This window comes from Lepidochelys kempii, chromosome 3 (assembly GCF_965140285.1).
Source record: "Lepidochelys kempii isolate rLepKem1 chromosome 3, rLepKem1.hap1, whole genome shotgun sequence".
In the NCBI taxonomy this organism is placed as follows: Eukaryota; Metazoa; Chordata; order Testudines; family Cheloniidae; genus Lepidochelys; species Lepidochelys kempii.
The window spans coordinates 166,366,825-166,388,048 of NC_136382.1; the positions used below are offsets into that span (position 1 = coordinate 166,366,825).

At 41.3% G+C, this 21,224-nt stretch overlaps 1 protein-coding gene across 1 annotated transcript in view; it reads left to right on the top strand.

The window, feature by feature from the left end:
* Positions 1–21,224, top strand: part of PTPN14 (protein tyrosine phosphatase non-receptor type 14) — a 181,773-nt gene that overhangs the window by 77,269 nt on the left and 83,280 nt on the right. The window contains exon 3 of the mRNA XM_073338920.2: positions 158–327. Coding sequence (XP_073195021.1) covers positions 158–327 — 170 coding nt within the window. The remainder of the gene's footprint in view (positions 1–157; positions 328–21,224) is intronic.

Here is a 21,224-nt window from a genome sequence, read left to right on the forward strand (position 1 = left end):
CCCAAGAAGTAAAAATGAAAGCAAAAGACAACTTTGGCCTTGCATCTGCATTGGGAAAATTGACACATTATTGCCTTCCATTTTTATTTGCATTTATGACCTCAGTTGTGTGTGTGGTCTTGAAAATAAACTGTCTCTATTTGACTTCTTTATTTAGACACACTACTTTGGCCTTTGGTTTCTCAGCAAGAGCCAGCAAGCACGATGGGTAGAACTGGAAAAACCTCTGAAGAAACAGCTGGACAAATTTGCCAATGAGCCTTTGCTTTTCTTTGGGGTAATGTTCTATGTGCCCAGTGTGTCCCGACTGCAGCAGGAGGTCACAAGGTATGTGAATTCCTTCTGGTCATCCTGTTGATAGTAAATCTGTGGCATAGCTGTGTATGAACGGACAATTACTCTTTTTTTTTTTTGTTCTGATTTTTAAGATTTTGAGTGTCATCTATTTTGTTCCCTTCCTGACAAGTTCCAAGTAAAACCAGTGAGAGAAATGACCAGTTGGCATATCCATTTGAAAAGATTGACTCTGTGTGTTGCATCTCAGCTAGTGTTCTGCAAAAACGAGATGATAAAATACACATTAAAAACATGAAATCCTACCTGCCTGCCTCAACTGGCCGGGGAACTTGATGGGGCCAGCGGTAAAGAGGGACAGCTTCAGCAGCAAGGGAGGGAGACACTCACGGTGAGAAGCTCTATGTAGCTCCTCCCTGTCCGTTGGAGTCTCTGGCATCCAGTCTCTGGCATCCGTTGACCGGTTGATGGAGAGGGGCACTGATTGACCTTCACAGCCCAGCTCCAGGGATTTAACATGGAGCACAGGCCATGCAGATCCTCTTTCAGCTCCATTCCAGAAGTCCCACCCTGAACTAGAAATGGGAATCCGACCTGGCAGATGCTGTGGGTTGAGCCTGTCGCCCGTTTGGGGATCATGAAGGAATTTTATCTTGCACATGGCCAGTTGGCAGAAGTCCAGGGAGCATTTTTGCCTTCTTTTCAGCACCTTGGAGTCAGAGTGGGTTAAGTAGGAATGTGCTTAGTACCTAACTGATGTACTTGGTTAAGTTGTTAATTTGTAGCAACTTATTGCTGGCGTCTAGTGCAGTTAAAAGGGTATTGCATGGGCCCAGAGGAAAAAGACCTGGGATTTTGCTGATGGGCCTTGGGCTCATTGCATAGGTACAGATCTTGTGGCCCTTATGGGACAAAGTCCCCACCCTTTGGCGTCCTCTGACCCCCTCGTCGGGGGGAGGGGCTAAGACTCAGAGCAAGCTGAGTCTTGCGGAATTGGTTGAGGAGAGCCTACCCCGAATTATGGATTATATGGTAGGAGCCCCATAACCTCTTCAGTGAAACCACTTAAATGTCTGGCATAGGAGAGAATGGGTTGCCTCTCCCTTGTGTTTGAGTAATAAAGTTTCAGTCTGCCGCTTCAAATCCATCCATGTTTCTGTCCCCATTTCACCTCTCTGTCTGGATCAGTTGGAAGGGTAATCTAGTTGCCAGATCTTCATGTGCTTTGGTGTGTTCTTCTACAAGCCTTACACATTTGACATCTGTTTACATTTTTGGTTTCTACTTTATATTCTCTAATAACTTCTGCTGTAAATAAATCTTAGTTTTGTCTTCTATCCATAGAATCATAGAATATCAGGGTTGGAAGGGACCTCAGGAGGTCATCTAGTCCAACCCCCTGCTCAAAGCAGGACCAATCCCCAATTAAATCATCCCAGCCAGGGCTTTGTCAAGCCTGACCTTAAAAACTTCTAAGGAAGGAGATTCTACCACCTCCCTAGGTAACGCATTCCAGTGTTTCACCACCCTCCTAGTGAAAAAGTTTTTCCTAATATCCAACCTAAACCTCCCCCACTGCAACTTGAGACCATTACTCCTTGTCCTGTCCTCTTCTACCACTGAGAATAGTCTAGAACCATCCTCTCTGGAACCACCTCTCAGGTAGTTGAAAGCAGCTATCAAATCCCCCCTCATTCTTCTCTTCTGCAGACTAAACAATCCCAGTTCCCTCAGCCTTTCCTCATAAGTCATGTGTTCCAGACCCCTAATCATTTTTGTTGCCCTTCGCTGGACTCTCTCCAATTTATCCACATCCTTCTTGTAGTGTGGGGCCCAAAACTGGACACAGTACTCCAGATGAGGTCTCACCAATGTCAAATAGAGGGGGACGATTGCGTCCCTCGATCTGCTCGCTATGCCCCTACTTATACATCCCAAAATGCCATTGGCCGCCTTGGCAACAAGGGCACACTGCTGACTCATATCCAGCTTCTCGTCCACTGTCACCCCTAGGTCCTTTTCTGCAGAACGGCTGCCTAGCCATTAGGGCCCTACTCCGTAGCTGTGCATTGGGTTCTTCCGTCCTAAGTGCAGGACCCTGCACTTATCCTTATTGAACCTCATCAGATTTCTTTTGGCCCAATCCTCCAATTTGTCTAGGTCCCTCTATCCATATTTTTCTTTTTTGTGATTTCCTTTTTCCTCCTGCAGTTCATGACAGGTTTGCAATTAACGTTTTTTTGTTTTTAATTTCAAATCTTATTTTATGTAAATTCACGTTTATGCGTCAATTTCCCACAATTTTGACAACACAATTCAGGAAACAGTGGCTGGCTTTTGTAGAGCGAGTAAGTAAAGGGGGCACATAAACCACTGAGTTTTACATAGGTTCTACATTAAAATTGGGGATTTCTTTCTTGTCAGGGGAGTGGTGGATTTAAGTTGGGAGGTTTTTTAGTTTTAAATAGGGCTGTTAATTTGTGTTGAGTTAAATTGCTTGAGTTAACTCGATTAAAAAAAATCTTGATTGCCATTTTAATCACACAGTTAAACAATAAAAGAATGCCAATTTAAATTTATTATAAATATTTTTGGATTTTTTCTACATTTTCAAATATATTGATTTGAATTACAACACAGAATGCGAAGTGTACAATGCTCACTATATTATTTTTGGTTACAAATATTTGCATTGTAATAAAGATAAACAAAAGAAATAGTATTTTTTCAGTTCACCTCGTACAAATACTGTAGTGCTTTAGAATCTCTTTATCGTGAAAGTGCAATCTACAAATGTAGATTTTTTTTGTTACGTAACTGCACTCAAAAATAAAACAATGTAAAACTTTAGAGCCTACAGATCCACTCAGTCCTACTTCTTGTTCAGCCAGATGCTAAGGTGAACAAGTTTGTTTACATTTACGGGGTCCTACCTGTAATGGACTTTCACGATAGAGATTGCAGTACAGTACTTGAAGGAGGTGAATTGAAAAATATTATTTCTTTTGTTTATCTTTATTACAGTGCAAATATTTGTAATAAAAATAACACAAAGTGAGCACTGTACTCTTTGTATTTTGTGGCAAATAGTCTTCTGGCTCTTTATAGACGAACAGACGTATTGGAGCATAAGCTTTCGTGGGTGAATACCCACTTCGTCAGATGCATGTCCGGATAACGGATGCAATTGTGTTATAATTGAAATCAATGTATTTGAAAATGCAGAAAACATCCAAAAATATTTAAATAAATGATATTCTATTATTGACAGTGCGATTAAAACTGCAATTAATCATGATTAATTTTTTAATTATTTGACAGCCCTAGTTTTAAAAGGAACACCTTTTGCCACCCTGTCCTTTCACAATTGGCTATTTAGCCTCAGACAGATCTTCCCACCAAATTGGTGATTAGACTGACAATAAAATCTGCCTTGGATAAGGGGCTGCCTAGAGAGTGAATTGTGACTCAGTCCCAATTTATTCCCTGGTTCCCCACTTGCTTCAGGGTAGGGGGGAAGAAATTCATGCCAGGCCTTCAGCGGGTCTCATTCCTCTTAGTGTACACGCTGGAGGACAGACTTAAGGCACTGTCTTTTCCTCATCCCTGCCTGCCCACCTGCGTGGAAGGGGGAATAGTGGCCCCTGCGGTATGTCTACACTGCAGTAAAGAACCTGCGATGGGCCCGTGTCAGCTGCCTCAGGCTTTGGCTGCATGGCTATAAAATTGCAATGTAGATGTTCGGGCTCAAGTTGGATCCTGGGCTCTGTGACCTTCCCCTCTCAGATGTGAACCTGAACATCTACACTGCAATTACATAGCCCTGAGAGGCCAAGTCAGCAGATGCAGGCCAGCTGTGGCTGTTTTACTGCAGTGTAGACATACCCTTGGATGCTGTGACCTGCAGTGCTGGTAGCTCTCACAGAGGAGAAGAGAAACACCTCCTTACTACCATGCACAGGTGTGTTAGGCATTTGACAGTCTTGCTGTAAACTAATTTTTTGGGAAGGTAATTCTGAGGCCTTTTAAACCTCTGTTGTACTTGCGAGTACTGCAGGTTTGAGTGGCTGTGGATTCCTATAGTTACATTTTGTGTTTCTTTAAGCTGGGGTTGACACTTTCTCTTATTAAGTGGCAACAGTGAACATAGTAACTCACTAATGGATCTCTGGTACAGTACATTATATTATAAAGGCATTAAAATTATAGAGGATACAGTGGAAATATGTGGCTTCTGTCTTTCTGTTATGTTACTTGTTATGAGAACAAAGAGAGTCTGGAAATTAAAGGGCAGTAAATTTAGAATAAAAAAAGGAAACACGACCCCCTACATAGTTCTACAGTGGTATGTCAACGCAAAATTACTCCTAGGTATCAAGGAGCTGGAAAATCTTATTGTACCTAATGTTTAGCTATGCAAATTCAGATAAGGACAAGAAATTTCATTTTTCAGGGCATAGGATGCTCACTTGTGGGGATCAGGAAGAATTCCCCCTTCCACCATGGGCAGTGGAGGGTATCTGTCTGAAGCATCAAAGATCAGTTGAGAGAAGACTAGCTGGGCCAAGAGTCTAATAATTTTTGACAGATCTGGAATAACAGGATGGTTATGGAGAAGAGTCAAACTTAAAAGGAATGACAGCAACCCACAGACAAACAGAGAACATCATACGACCACTGCTCCACTGGAGGCAGCTGCTCCCCAGGATGGGGATTGAACTACCCTATTTCTAGGAGAGGAAGCTTTAACATCTAGTCATTGCTCCATAGGATCAATGCTAGGCCGTGTTCCATATTTGAAGGTGTATTGGCTGTCTGTGGCCCTCCTGATGAAGTTTCCAGAGCTCCCCTTCCTGGAAGTACTGCTCCTTAGTGTATGCTAGCAGCAGCCTTGTATCTGTCCTGTTAATTACAAATTGTATGAATTGGAATTTGATTTTTTTTCAAGTATCTCCTTCTGATCAAACACATCATTCACTCCGTTTAAAGCTGCAAAAACTACCAAAAAGAAACCAAAAATTTTACTGCCCATGAAGCCAATGAGAGAGCCTTACTTCAGGAATTTGCTCTTGCTTGAAATATGTCTAAGCCTCAGCCTGGTCATGTTTAGAGTGTGATTTAAAACTCTTCTCTTAATCTAGACTTTCCACTAACTGCAGGGCCTGGAATTCCTGACTCTGATTAATATTACTGGATTGTTATATAAAGTGGTCAGGTCAACAAATATACACGTAGTCCACAAATATGCAGAATTCAAGGCATTTCGTTTACTGGCAAAGTTTTCTGTGCCCCTGCTCTATAAGATTAGTAAGTGTGGTTCTTCTTCGAGTGCTAGTTCATGTCCCTTCCACATTAGGTGTGCGCGTGCCTTATGCATGAGCGTCAGAAACTTTTCCCCTTAGCGGCTGCCGGCGGGCCCCCCAAGTTGCGCCACTGTGCCCGGCGTATATATACCCCCACCGGCCCGACCTCCTCCAGTTCCTTCTTGCCGACGACTCCGACAGAGGAGTAGGAGGGTGGGTGGTGGAATGGACGTGAACAACACATCTCGAAGAACAACAGTTACGAGAAAGTAAGTAACTGTTTTTTCTTCTTCGAGTATTTGTTCACGTCCATTCCACATTAGGTGAATTACAAGCTTACCTCTGGAAGAGGGTAGGAGTCATGGAACAATTGCTCAGAGGACATATATGATATATGAAGGCTGTTATGCCTCTTAACATAATTGTCCATTAGTTAAAAAGGACTGGGATCTGCAGGGTGGGGTAGAGACTTCTGAAGCCCTGCCTTGCCTAGACAGAAGAATTAGTAATAACCTGACTACAGATCAACTTATTAGTCACCTAAACAGGGCCCTATATTTGGGAAGATGATATTGACTCTTCATCTAAATCAGGTGAAGTGAGCCCATGAACTATGGTCATGATTGCCTTTATAAATGCACACCATGATAACTCATCATTGGATGAGCGAGTAAGATAACAGAAAGTCCATGGTGGCAGAAAACTACACCTAGAAATTTTTGGTAAAAGTTCTTTTCTAGTTTAGAAATTCATAGCGGAGTCTAATATAAGTGCAGACTCTTTTTGCTGCGTAATCAGTGGCAGTTTTATTATTTAAGTGTTCACACAGTTTTGCTACCTGGTTTATCCACATATTTTTTCTAGGATTTCTCAAGCCATTTGCCCTTAATGACAACTATAGCAGAAGCAATTGAGTTGGGAGTAGGGGTCTTGGTACATTAGCAAAATATTTTTTTCCTGGAAGGCACTATTTCAATTACAGGCTAGTTAAACAACAACTTTTCCAGTCGTCCGGCTGTTCTCCGAGTTACCAGCCATCACAGGTGGAGATGCGGTGTCTGCTTTGGATATTTAAAGAGCCTTGGATTTGTGTGGTGTCTGATATAAAGCAGTCTTTGTGATGCCCTGCAGAGTAGATATTTGCATAGATTAGAAATTGTAAATCTGCCTTTTATTTGCTGCTAACTCAGAGGAGGCATCCTTCCAACCATTTGTGCTGAAAAATAAGCCTTTGTATAATGTCTAGAGCAAACCAACTTGTTTTCATTGTACTGTTGTTCTGCAAACAGACCCCACATGCTCTCATGGCCGCTTCTCATGTGGGTGTAATACTGTTTTCTGAATAAGTGTCAGTCAGTCCCCACTCACTGCAGACAATTTCAGGAGAGGTGTGAAGATTGTATTCAGATCTTCAGGCATGATCTTGCACGGTGGTGTGCATCTTGCAGTGCCTTTTTAAAAAATTCCACGTTGCAGGAGGCATTCAGTACGTTGTAGAATTTAAACCCATTGTTTTGAGCGGTATTCATGTTTGTCACCTTGCAGAATTGGGACTCTGGGGCCGAATCCTGCAAGATGCTGAGCACCTTTCCTCTAATTGCAGTCAGTGGGGTTCAAAAGCATACAGCACCTCACAGGAGGCATGCTGCACCTTGGAGGATTTGGTTTATTGTCTGTGTAGGTTTCAGAGTAGCAGTCATGTTAGTCTGTATTCGCAAAAAGAAAAGGAGGACTTGTTGCACCTTAGAGACTAACAAATTTGTGTAGGAAGATCAAAGTACTTTGCATCTTGTAGGAGTCGCTCAGCACCATGGTGGATTGTGCCCCTAATCTGAATCCCACTCCCAGCTCTGCATTTTCCTTGAGGAAGGCAATGTGCAGTTTTTATGCAGGGACCAAATTTGGAAACAAATGTATTTGCCGATGGAAAAGGAGCATTTCTGGTTGCCAAGCATGTTTTTGGAGGCCTTTTGAAAAACTGGCCCCAGCACTACCCTCTTTTAACTTAGTTTACATCCATTTCTTCCTATGTTTCACTGCCACTTCTTTTTTTTTTCTCCCAGCTGTACTGGTCATGCTTTAAACAAAGGTTTCTTCTTCACAGCCCTTCTCCTCCTATTTTCTTTTGCTTCAAATGCAAAGTGAGGAATTGATGATCCGCTGTTACCATTAACATGGCAACAGACTGTTATGAACGGATGCTTTTGACTTCACTGGAGAATAGGGCTGGGGGAAAATCTGGGTTGTGACTAGATGTGGAACATAAATATATTCGGGGGGAAAAACAGAAAATTGCTGGCAAGATCAGTTTGTTTTGATCAGGGCTCTTTTTTCCTTTCCAATTTTTTTTTCCATTGAGAAAAAGTCCCTCTCTTAAAGATCTCAGCTATTTGAACTTATGTTTACTTTGAATCTGTTTTGTTTTGTGTTTTTTAGATAAGTTAAACATCCTCAAATGCTGAGTGTGGTTACTGTTTTTATCATTTTTAATACAAATATAATTTGATTGTTTTTGCGTTAGTCACTGTTTTTAAATGGTGCTTTTGCTTGCCTTGATAAGGATAACACATTTTTCTATTCCAGTCAGTCCCTCTTTGTGGCAAGCTCAGTGATGTGGAACAATTTTGGCTGTTAATGTGGAACAGTACATAAACTGCTTTTCTTTTCAATTTTGGTCACATCTGTACCTTGTGGCTGAGAGTCTTTGTCTGCTTCAGAATTCAAAGTGGAGTAATGGGTTTGAGCAATCTATAGCAATGCCATTAGCCAAAATAGATATTCAGAACATCATATGTATGTCAAGAAAATCATGGGGTATGTACCATAGGATTTATTCAGGATAATCAAGAGTGCATTTGCCTGAAGTCATGAGACATGACAGACTGTATGGCAGTGCTGATTAATGCACACCTCTGGTGTGAAGTAAGGCATAATGCAAAGAAGTGCCACATGTTTGTATCTTACTGTGATTTTCCAAGAATAACAAGAAACGTAGAAAGATCCTTAACATTAATATTGTGTAAAAGATCATCAGAATTTTTAACTACAAATAATTTCAAATGTAAATTTGTAAAATAAATTAAATAAAATGAAACGTCTTGTCACGTGATAGGCTGGGTGAATTGTGCGAGAACTGACAGTGAGGGGAGAAAAGATGCAAGGAGTGGAAAGGAGGGATTTAAATACACAAGGCTGGAGCCTGATCTCTCTTACATCGGTGTACACCTAGGTTAACTCTACTGAAGTCATGGCTCTTAATTCAGATTTAAAACTCCTGCCCTCACAGCCAAGTTCTTAATCACTGAGAGCCTAAAGAGGCTGTGCAAATCCTACATTTAGTTGCTGAAGTACGCACTGAAGTATGTAAATGGAATTTTAAGTCTCAAACCAGTGGTAGTGTGTTAGACTTCCCTCATCTGTCCCACCTCACAGAAAGCCTCACTCCCCACGATGTTACTGCACCTGTTGTTCTTAAGACCTCACTCTCACAGCGGACTGTAGCGGAAGCTTCCGGCATTGCAGCATCAGCCTCTCTGAAGCAGGTTGTTGTTTTATACAACAAGTGAGCATGCTTTGATTTCTCCTTCAGTGCAGATTTTATCCACTCTAGACAATTTTACCTGTCTGGAGTTATCATCTAGACATTGGTATCTCTGGATTCTGATGTCTCAGTTCTGTAGCTTTTCAGTGCTCTAAGGGAAAAGACTGTTTGTTTTTAACTGTTTGTTGTCCAGTTAAGTAAATTTGAAGGCCTCCAAAATGTATTGATTTTGTGTTACCTGTTAAGACACCGGGCCAGATTGTCAGTTGCTGTAGCTCCATTAACTTCAGTGGTAGCGGTTCCAGTTTACACTAGCTGCAGGTCTGGCCCACTGATTGTACTTTAAGAGAAGTAACCATTTCCAGATATAGCGATCATAGCGAAAGAGCACAATAAGTGTTATCCTAAAACAGCAGGTATTAGAAATGGGAAAGAATGACTGAAGTCATATCTATCATTTCCTTCTCGCTGTTTGCAGGGTTGTCATGTCTAGTTTTAAAAGTTCCAGCAGTGAGATATCTACCACTTCTCTATTGGGGAAGCTCTTTCATAGCCTAATGGATCACATGGTTAGGAAGTTTTTTTTTTTTTTTTACTGACATCCAGTCTAAATTGCCCTCTTCTTAGTTTTATCTCTTTACTCTAGTTAAATTCGGTTGTCCCCAACTCAATAATTCCCTCCAAGGAAACTGAATGATTATGCATGTTAAAGAGATACTCTAAAAGTTATTAGTAGGCTACACATAGACTTACTTTGGCAATTGTCTAATAGGCCTTACCTGAAGGATTGATCCAAAGTGCTGTAGCAGGAGTAATGTGATGAAATAAAGAAAGGGAAAAGAAAGGGAAAGACTTCAGCATAAATACCTTAATCATGAGATTGAACTGTAATACAGTCTCCCAAAAGAAGCAGCAGAAACTTAAATCATATAAATTCAAAGTGGACAAAGCAATGAAATTTACCTTAGGGAAGAATCCTGTATTAGACTAGATAATCTGAAGTATTTTCCTTTTCCTGTTTCGGTGTTTCTGTGACACTTTTTTTTTAAACCACTGGGTTTCTTTAATACTGATAGTTACTGCAGCACAAAATATATTCACCAGCTTTATTACCCTTCCCTATTGTAAACAAAGCGGTGTTTAAATGGCTTTAATATTTTCCTTTAAAAAACAAGCAAAGTCTGAGTGCTTCACGTTGTTATAATGTGGTGGGGAGGGGGGTTGTTTTTTTTCTTTAACAACACTCAGTGGATTCTTTCCCCACTTTTTATGTTAGCTAGAAATGTTGTTTTAATGGCTGGTAAAACTCTCTTGTGGACTTAAAAATAAGAGCTTCTTCATGGCAGACTTAAGATTCAGCATTAATTCCTGTTTATAAAATAATTTGCTGAGGATGGCAAACACTTCTCCCTGCTGACTCCCTCCAGTGAATGAGGAGCTTGTTCTCTCTGTGTGTTGGTGATTGAAAGCTGAGCTTTTCGTGCCAGATATTTTCAGAAGCCGTTGACACCCAGATCTAATCTAAAACATTATACTATGCTTTTAGCCCAGAAAGCTAGTGTGTTTCCATGCGTGTGGTGGGGGTGGAGTTGAGTACATATTTAAACATTCCATGGAATAATGTTGTGTAAATATAAGTGTTAAGATCCAGGCTACTTTAAAAGAGGGGGAGGAAAAATGCTGGCTCGTATGTTTTGAAGGTCAGAAATGTTGTAACAGCAATGTCCTGGCATTAGAAAGCATAATGTTTTCATGTTGATCATTAGGAAATATTACTTCATTTTGATTTGGGGGCTTAGTCTCATATTCATGCATATTTCAGTCCCATTGGGTCTTGTGTACCTTTAAAATCAGCTGGGTTTTTGTATAGTGCCTTGTTAAATGGCAGGTTTTCCCCAAGGGTTAGGTTTTGAGTTCCTAGTATTCTAAAGTTATACATCTTTATCATAGCTATTTAAAGACATGGGGCAAGATCTGCCTTTGCTATGTTGGTGGAAGCGTTCACTAGTGGGAGAGGGTGGATGGCCTGGCCTGCCCTTTCTTGGGCTGAACCTCCCACGCCGTGTGCTGTGGCAGCTGGCTCTCGGCCCCTTTGTGGAAGAATGTTCCTGACTGAAGTAATATAGCTGGGGCCTACCACCCAGGAATGACTCAAGCCCATTGTTAACAGGTATACCTAATCTTACAGATATATTACACCTACTGTACACTAATGTAGGAAACAGTCTTGCCAGCTCTTCTGATATCGTGTGTCTCACAATAGTTGTTAAATCTCGAGCTCCTGGAGTCATGCAATTCCATGAGAATTTCCATTTTCATTTTATAAAAAGTAACAGATTTCTAGCCAATATGGTTGCAAAGAAAAGCTTGAAAATGTGACTCGAGTGCACCTTAAAGGCTCAAAACCCAACATGAAAACAAGAAGAACCCCAAATGTATTGTTTTAAAATAATCTAATTGATTTAAAAATAATCTGATAAATTTCTGGGGGCCTGACTCATGGTTTTTTAATGCTTGGGGGTTGGCAATACTAGAATCAGCCAGCCATTTTTGTGATGGAGGGCAGCCAGCTGGATAGAGGGTGTATGCACACTGCACAACCGTGAGAGAAGTGAAAATTTTGGCCTTGACCATGGAGGAAACCCCCTAACATTATGAACAATGCTGTATGAACCACAGAGAATAGACAAGGGCTTCCTTCTTGGGACTTTGTTTCACTCTGAAGGAGGAGTAAGATGCAACATTTAATTCCCTGTTGGGAACATTTGCTGAGGATGGCAAACCCTTCTCCTTACTGACTAGGCTTCCATAAGACTTTTCAAACCTGTTGCTCAGAACACACTGTCATCCGTGCAAAGGGAAATAATACAGACACATTGTGACAATCATTTTAAAGATCTGCTCAAGTCACTGTATTGTGCTACAAAGGTGTAGGATGTCGTCATGTCTGTACTGGCTCACCCCAGTGAGGATAAGGACCTGTCATTTACTCACTAGGGGCTCAAGTTGTAGGGGCTTGTGGTGTTGGTGCTGCAGGTCCTGGGGTCTGTCCCTACAGACAAACTGTTGTCTACGCATATGTTGTGATGAGTTTGTTGCACTAGCTCTGGATGACCTCTTCTTTCTTGCACTTACCTCTGAAGCAGCTGTTGGGAGATAGGAAACTGGGGTAGATGGACCACTAGTAGGATCCAGTACATAAATTCCTATGTTCCTGTATTTCAAGTATGTTGTGGCTGTAGGCTTTTCTCCATTAGATTTTTCCAGTACTGCCCATAAATTTTTCAAGCACCTTCCAGCTGAAGTCTGCTTATGTGATCTGAATGTGTTCCTTTGTTTTTGTTTTATGCTTGATTGAGACTCTCTTTTAAAACCACATTTTGGCACCATTGTAAACTTCCTGTGATGTTCTGCAGCATGCATGAAAATTAAACTTTTTTCCCCCTTTTGAAATGAAGTGGAAAATTACAAGTCTAGCTTTGTTTATGCGGCACACTATCTTAGGGAAATGAATGGCCTTCTGAATAATGAACTTTTAAAAAAAAACCCTATAGCCTAAGGGTTTGTAGAGGGAAGTGGTCTTTAACAGCAAATCTAGCTAGTCATGTAGCACTTCAGATTATAAGACTTGTTGCATGTAGGTATTTACTCTCGGAGACTGTCAAAATTTTGGTTTGGGGTAGGGCAGGAACGGGGGGAAACCCTCTTGTTTATAAAGGCCTTCATTATGTTTGATTATTGATGGAAGTAACATTGGATATCTTGATGATGGGTGCAATATAATTTTTAAGAAAATCAACATGTAAGATCCCTGTGATCCCTGGTGAGAGGACGTGGTAAGATAAACAAGCCTAAGAAGCTGGAACAGTAGAAAAGTGATGTGTTAGAGCTAGATGTATTTCCTTTGTAGACTTTTTCCTCTTTCCTTCCCTCTTTTCAATTAATTCTCATCTCCTATATATTGGAAAGGAAATACTTTAATTAAAATGATCCATGTTACAGCACAAAGACCAGCTTATGCTTATTCACTAATTATAAATGACAGTTTCTCATCAACCTATCTGAGACAGCCCTACCAAAGCTCGGGATACTTTTTTGTATATTAATGTAATGTTCATTACATCTAAACTTCTCCAGGAGAAGGATGTTGTCATGTTGCATGACAACACAGGTTTTTTTCAAATAAATAAATATTTAAATAAATGCATACATGCATACATTTTTAGAGAAATATTTGTTGAACTGACCTGCACCTTTCTTGTTCTATATATACCTTCTTCCTTGTGGCTGGCAGAAAGGAATTTGGTCCTAGCTGTAGTGAAAGTAACTGAGGTTAGTGAATGGATAACCTATGTTAGTTAATCTGATGTTGTCTCTTTTCTCCCCCAATATGTTGTGCAAAATTTCAGTATAGCTGGCGTGTAGATGATTAATAAATCAGAGAGGGCTATTTATTTTTTTCAAGGGCAGTAGTGCTAGAAGGCTATCCACTGAATTTCTTATGTTAGGAGTGAGAAGGATAACTTTGCATCCCTGGATCCTCAAGTAGCAGTTCTGGCCATTGGCCTTCCCTTTCTTCTACATTTGGTGAGAAGAGTGCAATCTTTCAGGCGGAGGAGTTAAGGCACCGTAATCTCTGTCTTTGTAATAGCCTAATTTTTAGGTAACAATGTAACTTACATGGGGTTAACCTAAAAAATAAAAATACCTCTTCCAGTCAATATAGAACAGTGTTGCCTGCTCATTAGGCAGTGTTGTGTGCAGAGTGAATGTTACACTGCTTCCAATTTGTCTTCAGGTGTAGCTGAAGGAACTCTTTTTTGGCACACACATGCCCTAAATGATTTGGGACTAGTTTTCTCAAGAGCTTAGCTCTTCCTGTGAGAGGCTGCTTCATCAGCAGACACACACTGGGGCCAACAATGTTGGTTTCAACCAAAGATACGTATTCACTGCAGAGTTAACCAGAGCTCTTACTTGGGTGTTATCCCTAACCCCTCTCTTGTCCATACACAAAAACTTCTCACCTGAGTTAAGTGGTGCATTCAGCCTGACATGCGTGGGGGTGGGGGTGGGGGTGGGGGTTAGAGCCTGGGTTCTGCTCACTCAGGCTGGTGACCCACTGACTTTGCAGTGAGAACACGGGCTAAATCACTCAAGTGCTGATAGTTCTCAAGTGCCTTCCCTCAGTTCTCCCTGTGTGCTCAGCAGGACAGAGAAGTTCTCCAGTTATTTGGTGGGAAAGAATCATAGAGTGGCTCAGCTTACTGCAGTGCAAAGAACCGTGGGATGTGCCCACCAAAGTCCTAGTGACACACATTGGAGCACGGCATCAGTGAGTGCACAGTAACTCGGGTATAGCTTTGCAGTGTGGCTGCTCAAACATAGGCTAGCTAGGCTAACCTGGGTTCTCAGATGTGGGTGCAGGTCACACAGCCTCACTGCAGTGGAGATATACCCCATGAGAATGCTGGCAGAAAGGGCTCTCTGCGTGAGGGAACCTTGGCCCCAGAATTCATGCCTAGCCTTTGGCTTCGCGGCGTCTGGAATTGGGGGGATATTCAGTCACACTTAATGTTTGCCTACATGGTGGGCTAAAAGTACTGCTGTAGTAGCAGCTCAGAGCATGCTAGGAAACTTTTAGTGCACAGTACCAGGGTCCCTGCAGCTGGTTAGTGCATGGAAGACCAGTGGACTGTGTGTAGATTTACCACCACTTGCCTCATCCTACATTTCTCCATAGTCAATACCCTTATCTAGTTTCATTGCTTTTGTTGGGGAGTTTGCTTTAGAATTTGTGTAGTGGTGCCAGAGTGGCATTTATTTATTTATTTTAAAGAGTGCTCTATCCTTTGGCTGCAGGGATGGATTGTTATGAGCACCTCTTTAAAGCTGAGATATTTGTCCTTAAATTCTGAATATTTTTTAGACTTCACACAAATGCCTGCAGATTGGGATAGAAGCTTTTTCAATCCAAATAAATAAATAACGATACTGACATGCCTAGGCACTTTATTTTTCTCCGTCTTACCATCCCCCTTTATTTTCCATTAAAAAATAAACCAGAGGAAATGAAATGCCAACCCTCTGCCCCACCAAAAAAACCCCACCCCACCATATTTGGATGCTACATTAAGATATATATATATATATATATATTTGCATTTCCTAATATGTTCTGTCTACATATATATATAGACAGAACAATTAGGAAATGCAAAAATTGAAATATAGTCCTTTTCTGGGATGGCTCTAAAAATTATTATTTGTATTAGAGTAGCAGCAAATGACATTGGAGCCCCACTGTGTAAGGTGCCGTGCATGCCCACAGGGAGAGACGCTCCTTGCCCCAAATGCTTGTGATCTAAATATAGACAAAGAGTGGACGAATGGAAATATCATCCCCATATGACACACGGGGACTTGAGGCATAGCGAGATTGTGATGTGTTCTGGGTCAGAGAGGAAGACTGTTGAAGAACTGCCAAATGAATCCAGATCTCCAGAGTCCCTGTCCAGTGCCGTAACCATGAGACCGTTGTTCCTGACTAGTTATTGTGGGGTTCCACATTTGTGTCTCAATGAATTCTATATCAATTTTGCTTTTAAATGCCAGTGCTGTAAATTCAGTCTGGGATCTGAAAGCCTGGCTTTGTTTCTTTTAGTTTGTGCACCTCCACAAATAGTAGAGGTACTGGGAACCAAATGAAGTCCATACTTACACCTGTACAAATCTCACTTCCCTTAGATTATACCTTCAGCTATGCATATGCAGCTGCACTGAGTGCCGTGGTGTAACTTCACAGTTTGAAGACGATGGTGTTGTACAGGTGACTCTGCAATTGGGAGCTAGTTAACAAGTCTGTTTTTGTGTAAGTCACAAAGAATGCAGTTCACTTCCCAGACCTGTACTGGTTTGGTGTAGTAAAGAAATGGTACCTTTCTCACTGCAGATCTGACTGAGTAAACACACACTGTGACCTGAAGAAGAGCTCTGTGTAGCTTGAAAGCTTGTCTCTCTCACCAACAGAAGTTGATCCAATAGAAGATATTACCTCACCCATCTTGTCTCTCTAATATTCTGGGACTGACACAGCTACAACAGCACCACACACACACACACACACACACACACACACACACACACTCTGAACAGATTTGCTGTGTAAGAAAGTGCCATTTTTACAGTTACATTTCAGAATAGATGACATTTGAAGGATCACAGAATAACATTCTCACCTATACTGAACATGTGTAATAGTGCTCAGATACTGAGTCAGCTAATAAAGGAACCCTGAATATATTACTGTGGGCCTGTGTTTTAAACAGGAGAGTCCTGAGGACCCCACACATTTTTGACACAATTATGTGATTCACACATAATTGTGCAAGAAATGTCATGCAAAAATGTATGGGCTGTTGCTTTTAAATATACTATGTCAAAAAGTCAAGCAGTGAAAATCTTATTTGAAATTATCTAATCTTTTTATTAAAAATGGTTGTATGTGGTAGTCATACTACAAGGTACGGCAAACTTTCTCTTTCTTTAAGATACACACAAACTATGGAACTAGTTCTAGAAGCAGCCTTCTTCTTGAGCCAAATACCTTCAGCGTTTTTCCCCTCTTGGCAGGATATAAGGCTAAAAAAAATCTGCAGTTGGATGTCAGTACAGTCCTGGGAACTTTGAATGAGTTTAAAAGAAGCATTTGTGTGGAGGTCCTTATGAAAATCTCAAGAAGAATTTGGCAGAAATACCAGTGTAGGAAGATGGCAGATTCCTGTGCAATGAGATGTTTACTGGTTCACTGTTTTATCTTTGGCAGCTGCTGTGGCTCTTGGTATCTTCAGCTGTTTTTGAAGGTTTTACAAAGAATAATTACTCACTTAATAAAACAAATCCACTTCACCCAGCAGGCAGGGCATTGATTCACATAGTGTGCTGGCAACATCCTGCCTTTAGTAGAGCACTGCTCACTAACACGGGGTCATGTTTGCTGAGATGTTAGAATTCCTCTGTCTTCCATGGTTTGATCCATTTTCTTCTGATAAGTGGGGACTAGTTTATATCATACCAATGGAGGTGTCAAGGTCTCCAAGGTCTTTGCAGAAAATAAAGTCAGAGAGTTGAGTGCAATTTATTGCTTTCTGCAGGATTGCTAGCTATTAGTTACTACTGCAAAGGGGAGGATACTTGGGCAATCGTTTCATAGGAATGTATCTTGTTAAGATATACTGATGGTGCTGAAGCCGGATAGTTTTTCTATTTTGTAGAAGCTTCTGACTCCTCACATTTCATTTTAAGCAATATTTTCGTGCAACATTTCCAAGACAAGTCAGTGACAAAGGCACTGTGCAGTGAATGGGCTAGATTCTGAACTCACTGCAGGGGGAAAAAAACCCCTCCTCTAAAATAAATAGATTTACACTGTTCTGAGTTTGGAATCTGATCCAAAGGCTCTACTGATGGCTTTCCTAGTCAGTTGAAGATTTGTGATCCTGTGTCTCCCAGTATTAATGATCGAATACTTAGAGGTACATTTAACCCTGGCTTTAACCCAGCCCCCATTTGTGCATAAACAAAATTCTGCTGCCAGTACCAGAGCCTGCAGTTTCCAAGTACAAACACCTGCATGTGTTCTGTAAAAGTTTGACTGTATACTCGCCCTTTAAATAAAATAGCACCTGAGTACACATAAGTGTCAGAGTTTGTACCCACAAATCCCATTATTTTGAGATTGTGAAATCACACATACGCAAGTGCACAGGTGCTGTTGTAGGGGTCAGAGATGTTTGCACTGCTAAGTGTAGGCACAGTGATGTGTGAATGCAGTGGGTGGCTGGCCTTTGAAAATCAAGACGTTTGGTCTCTTCTGGAGCAGAGTGCTTCTAAAAAGAATTCCGTAAGTGACTTGTTTGTGCCTAAAGAATAAACTAAGAGCAGTTGCAAGCTATTTCTGAATTAAAGCACATTTTTTAAAAGAGACTTCCTTCCTATGAAGTTTTTACCTTCCAGGCTACATAATATTTGCTCTAGTCAACTTATGACATTTTTTTAGCGTGACACTCCAACCTACTTGACCACTAACCTGGCTGGCTACCAGAAAAAACTTCAGACTGTTGACTCATGTTGCTTCTATATGTAACTTAAGCCATCTTTTCCCACAGTGATAATAACTCCTAATGTTAGTCGCACTTACCTTTCAGGGCAGCCAACAGCATATTTTGAACTGAGTCAGCCAGTGTTAGTGGAAGAAGTAGGCTGAGCTATAGACATCTGTATTTTAGGGCAGAATCTAATGTAATTTTTTTCTTGGGGGCTGGGAGGGGGAGAGTGCAAACTTCTTTGGACTTGTGGTTCTCTTCCCCTAACAAGATACATATTCCTCCACATACACAGCCATGGGTCATCTTTTAGTTTCTATACTTATATTGCAGTTATTCAGCATAAATCAGAGAATAATTGAACTGCAGAGTCGCAAATAAGCCATTGGAAGCCTGCATTTCTCTCATTCCTTACAGACAAAACACAATGAAGGATGTTTAGCGAGAGAGATTTTTCACAACAGATTTGAAATCCACTTGAGTTTGACAGGGGAGGCAGTGTAGCCTAGTGGATAGGGCAATGGACTGGGAGGCAGGAGACCTAGATTCAGTTACCCTCTCTGCCACTGCTTTGCTGGGTGACCTTGGGCAAGTCACATCCCTCCCTGTGCCTCTGTTTCCCTATCTGTGAAATGGGAACAGTGATACTCACATCCTCTGTAAAGCACTTTGAGATCTATGGATGAAGTGTTGTATGTTATTCATTATTGACCTCTTGAGTAATTGGGCTACAAAATATTGTTCCATTTTATTTGTATATATTTTAATATTTTATGTTAAAGAATTAATAAATGTGGAAAGGAAAGGGGAGGAGCGTTATCAAAATAGAATATTTTGTCATCAAGTACCTATACGTTTTTTTCCCTTTACAACCAGGTCTAAAAGAGTGAAGGCTCTGTTTGTCTTGTCCAACAAGGAAGAAAGGCCTTCTACCAATTTAGAAAGGTACTTAAGTCATGTTGGGCCTGTTCATGTGCTTAATATTAGGTACATGGTTAAGTGCTTTGATGGATCAGAGCGGCAGGCCTCAGCAGGCTTTCAAAGGAATATGGTTAACAAAGTGTTAACCACCAAGTCTCTTGTACTAGTGTCTCTGTAATGTGCATGTGTGCATCAAACACCTCATTTTCAACTGAAAACCTGCCAAAATGTACATTTCCCTCACCCCTTTGATTCAGTTTGTGATTTGCCTTATTTTTCCCATTCCACTCCAAGCTCTAGAAACTGGGCTAGCCAAACTGAATGCTGAGGTGTTTGTTGTCACTTGGGTTTGTATTCACTGAAATTTATGAAGCCAGTTCAACATGAAGAAGTCAAGATCAGCCTGTGTGAAGATTAGACAATACCACAAATGTTTACTTTACTTTAAAAAGCATGTTGGTGTATTGTATTGAATAATACCTCTGGTATTTTTGATTAACCCAGATTAAATTATAGGTGGTTATTAGGGAGTTTATTGTGCTTATAAATTGTACCTAGTCTCCCTGTAATTTGTTATAATTAATTCAAGAGTTCAAGGACAGTAAATAAGAATCAGGTTGTGGCATGCCTTTCTCTCTTGCAAAAGCATGTTATTACTGGTCTTTATTATTTAAGGTCTAACTTCATGTTTAAGGGGTTATTTTAACATAGAGTATCCAAAAAGTATAATACATTATTAACAAACAGTAAAGATTCTAGGCTGGAGGTTAGACCTGTTGTGGCTGGGGTTTTTCTTTCTAAATATTGTAGAAATTGGTGGATAGTGAAAGACCAAGTCTGCTGGGTAAGCTTTTCAAGAGAGAAGTATGTGTTTTGAAAGGCTTGTATCATGCCTACAGCCTTAACAAGGCCTAGGCACATGTAGCAGCTTGTAGTTTGCAGGAAGAACAAAAAACTTGCAGAGCATTTTTCATCTGAGCTTGTGTTTTAGATGTATCCCCCCGCTTTTTCCAAAAGAATTTAGTGCTGGTGAAAAGTGCTGAACTGACAGGCCTAGAGACAAAAGGAGTCCTCTGTTAATGAACAGAAAAGGCACACATGAGCAGCAGTAGTCTACACTGGCCTGCCCACGTACTTCAACTCTCACCAGGAGGGAGAACTTGTAGGGCTGAGTTCAGTCTCCAAGTATATTCAGTGCTTAGTCTCTCTGATTCTAAGGGTATGTCTGCAGTATGAAATTATTTCGAAATTATTCTATTCGAATTTTCAGAAGCGATTTTATACATTTGCTCTTGTGTGTCCCCACTAAAGTGCGTGAATTCGGTGGAGTGCGTCCACAGTACCGAGGCTAGCATCAAATGTCAGAGTGGTGCACTGTGGGTAGCTATCCCACGGTTCCCGCAGTCCCTGCTGCCCATTGGAATTCTGGGTTAAGCTCCCAGTGCATGATGGGGCAAAAACATTCTCGCGAGTGTTTCTGGGTGTGTATCATCAGTTGCTCCTCCCACCATGAAAGCTACGGCAGACAATTGTTTTGCGCCTTTTTGGCGTGCAGACGCCATATTGCTTTCAGCAGACGGTGCAGTACAGTGCACTGCTTCTCTCCTGGTACTATGAATCTACCTCGCGTTTCCTCTCGTCTTTCTATATAATCTCTATAAGTATCTACTCTTTCTCTTCCTCATCGACCGCTTCCGCTGCCAACTCTGCTCAGCCATCGTGAACCGAGCAGCACAGCTTCCGCCACCAACTCTACTCTACCGCTCTTCCTGCGCTACCGAGCTTCTCCATGTTGTCTGTCCTGGGGTCCCGCCTCTGTGAAAGCTACAGAAGACAACCATTTCCCGCCTTTTTTTGGCTATCGTGAACCGAACAGCCCCTCTTCCGCTGCCACTCTGCTCTCCTATGTATTGTGCCCTTTTTCCAGGATTACCCGTGCAGGCGCCATAGCACGGAAAGCATGGAGCCCGCTCAGATCTCCACTGCAGTTTTGACCATTGTAAATACCTTGTGCATTATCCAGCCGTATGTGCAGTACCCGCAAAACTGGGCGAGGAAGCG